This window comes from Jatropha curcas, chromosome 3, assembly GCF_041381405.1.
Source record: "Jatropha curcas cultivar XTBG-Jc1 chromosome 3, XTBG_Jcur_1.0, whole genome shotgun sequence".
In the NCBI taxonomy this organism is placed as follows: Eukaryota; Viridiplantae; Streptophyta; class Magnoliopsida; order Malpighiales; family Euphorbiaceae; genus Jatropha; species Jatropha curcas.
Genome location: NC_143153.1, coordinates 9036442 through 9050895, shown reverse-complemented (window position 1 = coordinate 9050895; position 14454 = coordinate 9036442). Strand labels below are relative to the sequence as shown.

The 14454-nt window shown below is 36.5% G+C and overlaps 1 protein-coding gene across 1 annotated transcript in view; it reads right to left on the bottom strand.

Moving 5' to 3' along the window:
* The window catches only part of LOC149497489 (uncharacterized), a 137308-nt gene that overhangs the window by 114377 nt on the left and 8477 nt on the right, over positions 1-14454 (bottom strand). Inside the window, exons 2-3 of the mRNA XM_089719193.1 lie at positions 11778-12719; positions 10901-11642 (exon numbers count right to left, since the gene is read on the bottom strand). Coding sequence (XP_089575319.1) covers positions 10901-11642; positions 11778-12719 — 1684 coding nt within the window. The remainder of the gene's footprint in view (positions 1-10900; positions 11643-11777; positions 12720-14454) is intronic.

Genomic DNA, 14454 nt, shown 5'->3' with positions numbered 1-14454 from the left:
AGAACGAGGAAAGTCTCAAGACACAGGGAAACAACTTTTATGAAGAACTCAGAACCTAATCTTGTCATTAGAGTGGTCAAAATGGGCACTCAATTTAGTGATGCATGTGGCCCGACACAAACAGAGTCAGTTTGGGTGTTTCAGCCATAAGTTGAGTTATATATCTCCAAATTGGACACAAGAGGATGGGTTGGAAATCTAAGAGATAGACCTACAACTTTTATCAAGGAATCAGACACAAATGGAAACTAGAAAGGATCGAAAAAGGGTCCTTAATCTCACTCAAAAACACGTTTTTCCCAAATTCAGCTTACTTTACCCATGAAAGGAACATGAACACCAAAGATACAAGGGAGAAATGTCGACCACAACATAAATACTCATCAAACATCACCCAAGAGCATGTTATTGCAACCAAAATTCAACAAATCAATCATTTCATACAAAATCCCAAAATATACACATGAGAGCATAAAGGCACAAAATCAAAAATTTGAGTAAGGTAAGTATGTTTATGAACACTAACCTTCAACACAAGCTTTAACAAGCTTTAATCAAAGCTTCTCAAGCTTTGGTCTTGCCCCTATCTTTGTTAGAAGGTTCTCGACCCTCTACATGTAAGAAACTCAAAATCAAACAAAGAAAACAAATAAAACAAGTAAGTGGAGCATGATTAAGCATGTATATGCTAAAAGAAAACTCTAAACCCAAAAATAATTAACTTATCATAAAATCACTCACTTGACCCAAGTAGGAAAATCACCAATTCCTTGAAATTAATCACCAAATATTACTTCTCTAGCTTCACTCTCTAAGATTTAGTACTTAAATCAAGTTGGATGGGTGAATTTGATGTGTTTACTAAGTGTTTACTAAGTAAGAATTGAAGAAAAGGAAGAAGAAGAAGAAGAAGGAGGAGGAGGAGGAGGAGACGTGGAATGTAACGCCCCATTTTTCCTGTGTTTCAATAGTAGTTTACCGGTCTGTGAATAGTACCACCGGTCCGGAAGTTGGTATTATTTTTGGTCCGGAAAAATTACTATTTATGTTTTATATTTTATTTAACATTTTTGGAGCATGTATGCATGGTTTTTATAGGTAGAAAGTAAGTAAGGAATATTTTTGGAGAATTTAGATACTTAGTGAATAGTGAACTATGGTGCTATATTAAGTAAGAAAATTTGAGCAATTATTTTTATGGAGGAAATTTGAGGAATTATTTTTATGGAATAAATTAGAGAGTTTTGTGGAGATAAATAATATTTTGAAGGAATTTAATTGGAGAATATTTGGAGAAAAGACCAAAACACCCTCCAATTTGGAGAAAAGACCAAAATACCCCTTAGTTGCTTTATTAAAGGCAACCATCAATTATTGAGCAACACTTTGTCCTTCTTCTCCTTTTCCTACACGTCTTCTTCTTCTTCTTCTTCAATTCTTACTAAGTAAACACATCAAATTCACCCATCCAACTTGATTTAAGTACTAAATCTTAGAGAGTGAAGCTAGAGAAGTCATTTTTGGTGACTAATTTCAAGGAATTTGGTGATTTTCCTACTTGGGTCAAGTAAGTGATTTTATGATAAGTTAATTATTTTTGGGTTTAGAGTTGTCTTTTAGCATATATATGCTTAATCATGCTCCAATTACTTCTTTTATTTGTTTTCTTTGTTTGATTTTGAGTTTCTTACATGTAGAGGGTGAAGAGCCTCTAACAAAGATAAGGGCAAGACCAAAGCTTGAGAAGCTTTGATTAAAGCTTGTTTTGAAGGTTAGTGTTCATAAACACACTTACCTTACTCAAATTTTTGATTTTGTGCCTTTATGCTCTCATGTGTATATTTTGGGATTTTGTATGAAATGATTGATTTGTTGAATTTTGGTTGCAATAACATGCTCTTGGGTGATGTTTGATGAGTATTTATGTTGTGGTAGACATTTCTCCCTTGTATCTTTGGTGTTCATGTTCCTTTCATGGGTAAAGAAAGCTGAATTTGGGAAAAACGTGTTTTTAAGTGAGATTAAGGACCCTTTTTCGATCCTTTCTAATTTCCATTTGTGTCTCATTCCTTGATAAAAGTTGTAGGTCTATCTCTTAGCTTTTCAACCCATCCTCGTGTGTCCAATTTGGAGATACATAGCTCAACTTATGGTAGAAACACCCAAACTGACTCTGTTTGTATCGGGCCACATGCATCACTGAATTGAGTGTCCATTTTGACCACTATAATGACAAGATTAGGTTCTGAGTTCTTCATAAAGGTTGTTGCCCTGTGTCTTGAGAATTTCCTCGTTCTGGATTGGTTTCATTTGAGTGTTTGGTTAAGTAGGAATTCAATAAACATTGGACTTGGTTCTGCTGAATCAGGTCTGGTCTGTTAGTTTGTTTTCCTAGCTTCGTTTTGTTATCTTCCATATTGATCTCAGCTGTGATCCTTTCATAACATTTGTAGGCTTTTGTCTTAGTTTTCTAATGACTCTGATTTAATTTAATTTGGAGACCCATAGCTCAAGTTATGTTTTAAAAACACAGCAAAGGTCAATGTTACTTTTATGCTGGAAATTTTCTATGTTAAGTCATTTTGTTCAAGTATGAGAATTTTTATGAATTACTTAAGTTTAAATTAAGTTTTTATTATGAGAAGACTAAAGAACATGAATTTTATGAGAAATGTTTTTGGGCTCTAATATACTTGGTGTGGATTTGATGCATGATTTGATTTTATTATGTATGATGAGCATGCTCGGCATTTGATGCCATTATGATAAGAAGCTATGATCATATGCTAGGCACGTGGGTGTCTTATGTTAGGGCGGACGCACTCTATATGTTATGATAAGGTTGGCGACCTAAGGCCATTATGAATAAGCTATGAAAACTTATCTGCTTCTTTTTCTCCTAAGTGTATGTGAGCCCTTGTAAAATACTTTTCAGGAAGTGAAATAAATGAGATCACATTATGTTAATAACTCTTAGTTTACCATAACGTATTTATGATATCAAATGAATTTTTAAAGCATGATGTGTTGGTGTACATATGTAATACATGTTCAAATTTAATGATTTTATGTATATAAATGATTTTTTTTTAAGTATGTTGTCATCACAACATTGGTTTGTTGTGTTTATGAGCACCACTGAGTTTTATACTCAGCGCGTTGATTTTATCACGCGCAGGTTGGAGATTGTTCTTGCTGCTTAAAGACCTGAAGAGTAGCATCAGAGCTGAAGAGATATTTTGGTAGTTACTTAGTATTTTTTTTTTTTTTTGTAACTAAGAATTATGGCATGTATAAGTATTACATTTTTGGAGACTGTATTATTTAATTTATCACTTAATCATATTGTTGTAAATTATTTTGGTGTATATATATTGGGAGATTCACTTGGACTCATTTAATGGTTAGAACATTAGAAGTTGATATGTTTAAATGAATGTATTGAATTGATGAATATTATAATGTTATTGAGGATATGAAATGATAGAAGTGCTATTGTGTTGTTATTGGAGTTTGATGGGGTTTGGAGTTTGGATTTGGGAGTGCTTTGTATTCATATGTTTGGCAACTTCTATTTTTAGGGGAAACTCTTGCAGTTTTTCTATAGGACTCTCCCAAATCATTTTCAAAACAAAATATTCTTACTTGCTAAACTTATGAATACTAAGTCACTTCTCATTCATAATATGATTGTATGGTTTATATGTAGGTTAGGACGGTGCCTCCGGCACAGAATGTGGCATCCACCGTCGAGTCTTTCGGGATCGGGCGGCGAGTGTTACATGGAAGGATAAGAAGAAGGAAAAAATTTGTTGCTCAATAATTGATGGTTGCCTTTAATAAAGCAACTCAAGGGTATTTTGGTCTTTTCTCCAAATTGGAGGGTGTTTTGGTCTTTTCTCCAAATATTCTCCTATTAAATTCCTTCAAAATATTATTTATCTCCACAAAACTCTCTAATTTATTCCATAAAAATAATTCCTCAAATTTCCTCCTTAAAAAAATAATTGCTCAAATTTCCTTACTTAATATAACACCCTAATTCACTAATTATCTAAATTCTCCAAAAATATTCCTTACTTACTTTCTACCCATAAAAACCATGCATACATGCTCCAAAAATGTTAAATAAAATATAAAACATAAATAGTAATTTTTCTGGACCAAAAATAATACCGACTTCCGGACCGGTGGTACTATTCACAGATCGGTAAACTACTATTGAAACACAGGAAAAATGGGGCGTTACAGCTCTCCCCCCTTAAAGAATTTCGTCCTCGAAATTCACCTGAATTAAACAACTGAGGATGCTGTTGTCTCATAATATCTTCACTTTCCCTTGTAGCTTCTTTGGTCTTATGGTTTCTCCAAAGAACCTTTACCAAAGGAATTCTCTTATTCCTTAGTTCCTTGATTTCTCTAGTAAGTATCCTCACTGGTTCTTCCTCATAAGTTAAATCTGGCTCTATAGTCATAGATTCCACTAATATTACATGTGATAGGTCGGACCGATACCTCCTCAACATAGATACGTGGAAAACATTATGTATCCTATCCAGGTCTGGTGGTAACGCTGTCTATAGGCTTATGGACCCACACGCTCAATGATCTCATATGGACCAATGAACCTAGGACTAAGCTTACCCTTTCTTCCAAATCTCAATATCTTTTTCCATGGAGATACCTTAAGGAAAACCTTATCTCCCACTGCATACTCTATATCTTTCCTCTTCAAATTCGCATAAGATTTCTGACGATCTGAAGCTGCTTTCAATCTATCTCGGATAATTCTGACCTTTTCCTCTGTATCCCGAATCAAATCCGGACCTACCATCTTGCCCTCACTCAATTCTGACCAACAAAGTGGAGTCCTACATCTCCTACCATATAGTGCTTCAAAAGGGGCCATCTGAATACTCGACTGATAACGGTTATTGTAGGCAAATTCTACAAGTCAAATGTACTTCTCCCAACTGCCCTCAAACTCAATAGCACAAGCTCTTAACAAATCCTCCAAAATTTGAATAACCCGCTCTGACTGACCATCAGTTTGAGGATGAAAAGCTGTGCTGAAGTTTAGCTTAGTACCTAGGGCCTCATGCAGCTTTGAAAAGTGCATTATCAAGTGCTTTTATTGTCTATATTCGTATGCATTTTTGGGTTATTTATGTGCTTAATTCACTTTGTTAGACAATTTTTACCAATTAGACATTATTTTAGTTGCACTTAGAGTAATATGATTAAATCGGTAAAATTCCAGCATTTTTTTTATCTTGACCCTTGTTCGGTTTTTCAGGGATATCTGGAGTTGTAGACCTTCAAATTGGATTCCGTTTGATGCGCTGGAAAGATGAAATAAAGTTCTACAATTGTCAAAAGGAATTAGAAGCTAATTCAGGCTCCATATTGATCAAATTCAGCTCTGAATTTTGAAGCTATGTGCTGTATAACTGAACACAACCTATTCTGTTATGGACTTCATATCTGGAGTTCCAAGTGTCCAAACTAACTCAGCCCAGGCCCATTGAATTCTTAGAAGACAGCCCTATAGTTGTTGTGAAGACAATTAAATGAAATGAAGTCGTTTTAGTCTTCAAAAACGTCATAGAAGATTAACATTTTGAGCAGAATTTCTGCGTCAATCTGATTTCGTTTTTTAGGTCATATTCTTGTTGTAGATGTCAGTTTTGGGCGAGCCTTAGCTCGTTAGAAAGCAGAGAGAGAGATTTTCAAATTTATTGAAGGAGTCAGAGCCAGATTTGGAACAGAAGATGCTGAAAAATAGGGGAGAAATCAGAACAGCAAATATTTTCTGTTTACTGCTTTTGAATTTCCCAATTGATTAGGGATTCTTTTTCCTTTTGGAGGTGTTATATAAGGAGTGATTCTACAGCAGCTAGGAGGCATGTTTTTCTTCTCTTAATTCATTTATTAATCTAGGTTTTTGTTCTTTATTCTTTGTTTTGGTGATTGGAAGCCATGATTATGAGTGGCTAATTTCTTTACACCAATTCAAGGGATTTATCATCCTTGCACTTTTGTGAGACTCAGGTTTTAAATGAGTAGTTTGTTCTTGAATATCTATTGTTTCTTGTTCTTATTGAGTTGATTCTATTGAATCCTTTGCTAAAAAGGCCTATTAGTGAATTGTTTGGTAGGATTAAGTGCTATTTCAGATTTCATAATCCGTAATTGTTATGAAAGTTTGAATGTTAGTAGCAATTAGGTATTACTGATTATATTTCAGGTTTTCAGTAATAATCTATAGAGACAATAGGGTTGAATTAAATGGTTTATGCTTTATAAATTGTTGTTCAAGTTTAACTACTTCTTGATTCTTAATGCTTTTATTAAATTGAAAGGGATTGCTTAATACCCGATCGTTTAATAATTAGAGTTAATGAGGGTGCTGGGCTCAAGTTAACGAAATAGGGGAGTTTTGGGAATTTATCATGCTTTTTGGTAAATTTCAGTTAAGTATTCAAAGAGTAATTAGATCATAAGTTGTCTGTGATCAATTGTGCACTGGATTAGAAATCACCTTGAATTGGTTTTTCATCAATTTGCATAACTACTTTAGTTTAATTAATTAATTTTCTTTTTGAACTGTTAAGTTGAATTTTTCACAAACAAACCCCCCCTTCTTTTTAAACACAAAAATTAAGATTTCAGTCTCTAAGGTTCGACCTGAATTCACCACTTCTACAGTTAAATTCAGTAATTTAAATTTGGTGGAACCGACAAACATCAAATTTTTTGCACCGTTGCCGGGGACTGAAAGATTATTATATTTTGTGTCTCTATTTTGTTAAAATAGTTTTCTTACCTTTGTGTAGTGTTGTGGTTTCAGGTTTTGGTAAAATTTGTAGAATTGAAGGAGAATTGAAGTCATTTGGTTTATGACTTCTCTTGGGAGGAGTCCCGACTCTTGCATGAAAAGATATGATTCTCTAATGAAAAGGCAGCAATCACGTCTCTTGGTAATCTCGATTCGCGCTCGCGCTGATGAAGGTCGCGCTCGCGACTTCGGCTCCAAGTGCTTCTGCCTCTCAAAAGTTCTTTTCGCGCTCGCGCATATGAAAGTCGCGCTCGCGTATTTCGCTGGCAAACTTTCTGCCTCTCAAAGGTGCTTTCTCGCGCCCGCGTATATGAATATCGCGCTCGCGTCTTCTGGTCCAATTGCTTCTGACACTCAGATCTGCTTGTCGCGCCCGCGTATATAAATGTCGCGCTCGCGACTAGCTATTCTGGTTGTAGCTTGTGCGTGCGACAATTGGTATTGCTCGCGACGTGGGCATTTTTCTTTGTTGCGACTTGCTTGAACGTGCGAAGGCTGGATCAAGGAATTCTTCCATCTTTTTAACTTGTTTTGACCCTATTTTTGTATAGAACAAGTCTTTGCTCCAACTTTGTTCCTGCAATTCACTTTAAAACAAAACAACACGAACAAACGTAAAATGTACAAAAACAATCATGCATTCATGCAATTTATATCGAAATAACATAACAAGATTTGCCCGCTTTGCGAGGCTATCAATTCCCCCACACTTAGCTCTTTGCTTGTCCCTAAGCAAAATATTTATCCTTCTTCCTTGAACTTCATGTTGATCATGTTTGTTTTTATTTGTTGATTTAGACTTCTTAAGTAATCTACTAAAGATAAGAGATTTATGCATTTTATGAACCAAGTAGTGTAAATGAATATGACATGTAAAAATTTCAAAATAGCAAACAAAAATCTAAAGTATAAAAAAATCTAGCCATTTTAAGAAATGAGATAGGCAATCCTCCATCCTTAAAATGCAAAGAATAGGAAGTACTTTAGATAGCATACATGTAGTGTTTCTTATCTTAAGGCATTTTTAGGTAGTCTTATTTTTATCTCACTAAGTGGTTGCATTTTATGCTCCATACCACCTTTTTTTTTTTTTTTTTTTTTTAACTTTTGTGGTTGCATTTTATGCTCCATACCACATATTTCTTTTGCTTATCATTTTTCTTCTAGGTATGTAGGAATGTAAATGATAAGTGGTTGCATTTTATGCTCCATACCACTTTTATTTTTAAAACGGATTTTCCGTTATTCCCCTATCTTATATTTTTCTCTCTTGAACATACCTTCATCCTTTATTGACTTGAAACATACAAGTATTTAATTTTCATTTGCTTCCTATTCTTCATTCAAGGTAGGATTCAGGCTTTTCTAAAACATAAGATAATGTCTAGATAATTAACTAAAGATTAAAATGTGCTATATGAAAAGTTTAAAATGTCATATGTAATATATTAATACTTAAGTTCATATAAGAATTTAATCTCTTTAATCATGGTATTTTATTCAAGACTTCTATTTCAACAAGCAAAATACAAACAAATCAACATGTAGAGACTAAAACATTGAACTAAGGCAAAGGAGTTGACTTTTTTAATTGTCACACTTTTTTTTTTATTATTATTATTATAAACTTGTCATACTTATATATAAAATGAAATGAAAATGAAAAATTAATTAAGATAATGAAAATGGAAGTCTCCCCCACACTTAAAAGCCACAATGTCCTCATTGTGTGAGGGGAAATGCAAATAAAACAGACGGCACATGCATAAACACACAAACAAATACCAAAAATAGAAAGAAAAACTTAAAGGGAAACAGAAAAACCTTAGGCCTCCGGAGAACCTGGAGGCGATGGAGTGAACTCGATGTTTTGATGGTGGAAATATTTCATCCACTTCTGTTCCATCCGCTCGTGGTTTTTCTGAATTGTATGCAGTTTTTGTCCCATGTCAAGAACAGTAACTTGCAAGGTTTCGTGCGATTGCTGTAAAGCTTCCACTTTACTCAACACTTGTTTCCACCCGGCAACTTCATCTTCTTCTTCTTCCGCATGAGAAGATGATGTGACCGGTGCTTTGCCCTTCCGCTGTCTTTGCATTTGTGCCTCAGAGGTTCCTTCATTACGATCGCTTTGCCCGACTCTTGTTTCCCATGGCTTCCAACGATAAAGAACTGTGCTGCCAGTTTTTACTTCTTCAACCAAACTTGTCTTTTTCAAGAATGTGCCATCCATATACCTAAAAGTGTCTGTTGGTTGGGGCTGATAAGGTGGAATAGGCATCCGAGCAATATGTGCCAAGATAGGCGCCAGACTACCCACTCCTAAAGTAACTTTGCCTTGATGACGAGAGGCGTTGTATATTGTATCGAGTATTATTCCTGCAACGTCCACTCGTTTTCCCTATAAAATACAGTCCAAAATAAACAAGTCTCTTGTTTGGACTTTGGATGCTTCCACCCGTCCAAACAAGGCATAACACAAATACTTCTGCAGATATAAAATACTCTCATCTTTTATCCATTTATTTCCAGAATTTCGTGGGGTAAAAGTTTATTGCCCTGTTAGTTTTTCCCAAACGGAAGATGCATTCCATCCTTTCGGTTTAGGAGGACATAAACTTTTGGGAAATCCTAACCATTCATGCATTTGATCATATCCCACAGTTAATTCTTCTCCATCCACTCTAAATTTGATGGCCATTTCATTATCATCCACCCAATCAATAGTAGTTAGTAACTCTAAACTTAATTTAGCATTTTCAGGAATTTGTAATTGACTAAATATTTCAAAATTTAGAGTTTTCAAATATTCCTGTACTTTCTCTAAAATACCAGTATTTTGTAAAAAGGTTGGGTCAAGAAGATACATACCTGTGAAAGTGCACTTGGCTAGGCGTGTGTAGCGTTCTCCTTCCGCTATAGTATATATGGGGAAAGGAGCCTTATATCTGGTGGCCAAATCCTTTCATGCTGGTGCAGAGGAGGAAGATCCTTCCTTGTTCTTCCTAGCCTTTTGCTTAAATGGCATGGTGTGAGTGTGGATGGAGTTATTTGTTGCTCAAGATATGTAGAAAAGAGGGTTGCTGGGAATTGATTTTGTAGCGACAGAGTTTGGGGGTTTGTAAAGAAGGGACTTGAATTTCTTATATAGATGAATTTAGGGAAGGATAGGGTTGAGTAGTTAATGGGGAAGTTGAAAAGGAAGAGTTTTGATTGGATTTGAAAGGTTACTTACAGTTTTTCGCAGGTTTGAATGCCTTGGGAAGGAGAAGAATTGATTGGAATGTGAGAGGGCAGTTGAGAATTTCTGACCGTTAGGAAGTTGCGCCAAAAATTTGTGGAATCGCGCCAAGAATTTTTCTGGAGTCGCGATCGCGTCGGAAAATTCGCGCTCGCGAATGGTTCTCGCCTTGCCTCTGTCCTCTGTTGTGCCCTAATCGCGCTCGCGCTTGGTATTATTGCGATCGCGAGAGGGTATCTCCTTGTTTCTGACTTGTTTTGCAAAAACTCGCGCTCGCGCAGATATTTGTTGCGATCACGAATGGGGATCTTGAAGCTTCTGACTTCCTTTGTGGAGAATTTGCGCTCGCGCAGATAGATGTTGCGATCGCGAGTTTTGTAAAAAAGTTTCTGTCTCTTTTTTGCAATGTTCGCGCTCGCGCTTTCTTTCTTCACGCTCGTGAGTTTGGCTTCCTGCAAAAATAGAATTCCCTGCACACTTGATTTTTGATGGGTTTCCTTTTTTTTTTTTTTACTGATAAAAACAAATAATCAAATAATACATTATAATAAATAAAGTATATTAAGTAGTTATTGAAATTATACATACTTATGTAATTAATTTAAAATGTTACCTGTGGTGGATCCTCAATCCTATTACCCAAATAAAGCTTACACCGTTGTCCATTGACCATAAATGTGGATCCATTAGATAGATTCTTCAATTCTAATGTTCCATGTTCTGCAACTTTGATTACCTCAAATGGTCCACTCCATCTGGACTTCAGTTTTCCAGGAAATAGGCGTAATCTTGAATTAAATAATAACACCTGGTCTCCTTCTTTAAATGATTTGATTCGAATTTGATTATCATGCCATTTCTTAGTTCTTTCCTTATATAACTTGGCATTTTCATATGCTAATAATCTGATCTCATCAAGTTCATTCAACTGAAGTTTCCTTTTGTAACCAGCCTTGCTTAAATCAAAATTCAAAGACTTTATTGCCCAATATGCTTTATACTCCAATTCGAGTGGTAGGTGACATGCCTTACCATAAATTAAACGGTATGGAGACATCCCAATTGGTGTCTTAAATGCCGTTCTATACGCCCAAAGTGCATCATCGAGTTTAAGTGACCAATCCTTACGTGATGAATTGACCGTTTTTTCCAAAATCCACTTAAGCTCGCGGTTTGAAATTTCCACTTGACCACTAGTTTGTGGATGATATGGGGTAGATACTTTGTGATGTACTCCATATTTCCTCAAAAGGCTTTCAAATGATCTATTTAAAAAGTGCGTACCTCCGTCACTTATGATTGCTCTTGGAACCCCAAATCTGGTAAATAATGCTTTTAAGAATTTTACCACTGTATTGGCGTTGTTTGTGACACAAGCTTGTGATTCCACCCACTTGGAAACGTAGTAAACAGCTACTAAGATATAACTTTTACCTTGTGAAATAGGGAATGGTCCCATGAAGTCGATTCCCCATACATCGAATATCTCTACCTCGAGTATGTTGGATAAAGGCATTTCATCTTTTCGACTTATGTTGCCAACCCGTTGACACCTGTCACAATGAGACACAAATATACGAGCATCGTGGAATAGAGTGGGCCAATAAAAGCCACTTTCTAAAACCTTTGAAGCAGTTCTATTTGCTCCATGATGCCCTCCATATGGACTAGAGTGACAATGCATAAGTATATCTTGTATTTCAGTTTCCCCTACACACCTTCTAATCATACCATCCATACATATCTTAAACAAGAATGGTTCATCCCATAAGAAATTTTTAGCATCTGCATAGAACTTCTTCTTTTTTGCATAAGTCATGTCTGGAGGTATGATGTTAGAAGCTAGAAAATTTGCAATGTCGGCATACCAAGGTGTGTGAACATGTTGTACTAACATTAAATTCTCATCTGGAAAACTTTCATTTATAATTGTAGTTTCTCCTATTGGTCCTTCTTCATTTTCCAGACGTGATAAATGATCAGCAACTAAATTTTCAGAACCCTTTTTATCTCTAATTTCAATGTCAAATTCTTGCAATAATAATACCCATCGAATAAGACGTGGTTTTGCATCTTTTTTAGCAAACAGGTATTTCAATGCAGAATGATCAGTATAGATTATGACTTTTGCTCCTAACAAGTATGATCTGAATTTATCACATGCATATACTACAGCCAACATTTCCTTCTCAGTAGTTGTATAGTTTATTTGAGTACTAGTTAGAACATGGCTAGCATAGTATATCACATGCAACTTTTTCTCATGTCTTTGGCCTAAAACACAACCAACAGCAACATCACTAGCATCACACATTATTTCAAATGGTAATCCCCAATTGGGTTTTGCTATAATAGGCGCACTTACTAAGGCATTCTTTAAAGTATTAAAAGCTTCCAAACATTCTGGAGAAAAATTAAAAGATGCATCTTTAACAAGTAAGTTAGTTAGAGGTTTAGCAATGATAGAAAAATTTTTTATAAATCTTCTATAAAATCCTGCATGGCCTAGAAAAGATCTTATACCTTTAACCGTAGTAGGAGGAGGTAACTTTTCTATGGCTTCTATCTTTGCCCTATCTGTCTGGATTCCTTCCTTACTTATTTTGTGCCCTAAAACAATGCCCTCATCAACCATAAAGTTGTGAACACCCAAATTTTGAGGCTCAGAAAGCCTGTTTTTCCGGACTGCAAACGGTCCGGCCGGACCGGAGGTTATTTCGGAAGTTCACCGAAAGTATGTCAATATGGTACTTAAAATGTCCGGAATGTCGCGAGGATCGCGGAACAGGTCCCGGAATATTTTTCGGAGGTTCGGAACTCCCAAAAAGGCTCCCGGAGCGAGGCACGGTGGCCACACCGGCCACGGCGGGGCCGGCCGCCGGGCCTGGTGGCAGCAGCCGCCCAAACTGGGCGGTAGCTGCCGCCCCACCGCGCGGGCGAGGCCTACCGCCAACGCGCGCGAGGCCTCTCGCCCCGCGCGGGCGAGGCCTACCGCCAACGCGCGCGAGGCCTCTCACCCCGCGCGGGCGAGCCCTACCGCCAACGCGCGCGGGGCCTGTCGCCCCGCGCGGGCGGGGCTTGGCCCCCCACCCCCTGGGCGAGCCCTGCCGCCAGCGCGCGCGGGGCCTGCCGCCCAGCTCCTCCGGCGAGCCGGCCATTTTCAGCCTATTTCTGACACTCCTGCTCGTGTTGACGGACGAATCCTTCTCCCTCTCACGCTCCTTTCGTTTTCTTTACCGCTTTTCGCATTTAATTTATTTTTTATTGCATTTTTATTGTGATATTTGGTAACTAAAATTAAATAAAAATAAAAATTAGTTAATATACCTAAACGAGGAGCTTAACCTGGAGTTAAGAAGCGGTCGTCGATTAAATCAGGTATGTAAACAAAACTCTGCCTATTTAATTTTAGCACTCCATGCATATTTCTCTTCTACTCTCAATAATTCTACAATCGCATAGATGCATCCACGTCGTTTTTTTTTTTGGTAAATAAACTGCTTTGATAAAAAACAAACATGATTAAGCTTAACGCCCGATTAATTAATAATCGTGGCAGTTAAGCTTAAATCCGACAATATCGGCTAAAGAGCCTAGTTAATTAATAACTACGGTTCAATCGCCTTATTTCGAACAAATCTGCCTAAAAGTCTAATTAATCAATAATTGTGACTAACGGCCTCATTCAAATCACGTTTTTATGGCAATAAATTGCCTACAGTTTAATCAATCACAATTTTGGCAACAAATCGCCTAAATCGACATATTTTGGCCAAAGGCCTTAAAATCAATCTTTTGAGCGATAAATCACCTAAATAAATCAATTTTGGCTCAAAGCCTTAAAATCAACACTTTTGAGCGACAAATTGCTTAAATGAACCATTTTGGCACAAATGCCTTAAAATCAACACTTTCGAGCGACAAATCGCTTAAAATGCATCATTTTGGCACAAATGCTTTAAAATCAATTACTTTGGCGACAATCGCCCAATCACATCGTTTTGGCAAACAAATTGCCTAAATCACATCATTTTGGCTCAAAGCCTCAAAATCAACCATTTTGGCGACAATCGCCTAAATTGCACATTTTAGCAAACGAATTGCTTAAATCAACACTTTTTCGGCTCAAAGCCTTAAAATCAATCAATTTCGGCTCAAAGCCTTAAAATCAACAATTTTCGGCGATGAAATCGCCTAAATAAACCATTTTGGCTAAAAGCCTTAAAATCAACGATTTTGACGACAAATCGCTCGACAAAAATCATTTTCGGCAATAATAAGCCCGAACACCAATTTTGGCAAGAATAAGCCCAAATCAATTCTTTTGGCTAAAAGCCTCAAAATGAATCTTTTGGTAATAAACGCCTAAAATCAA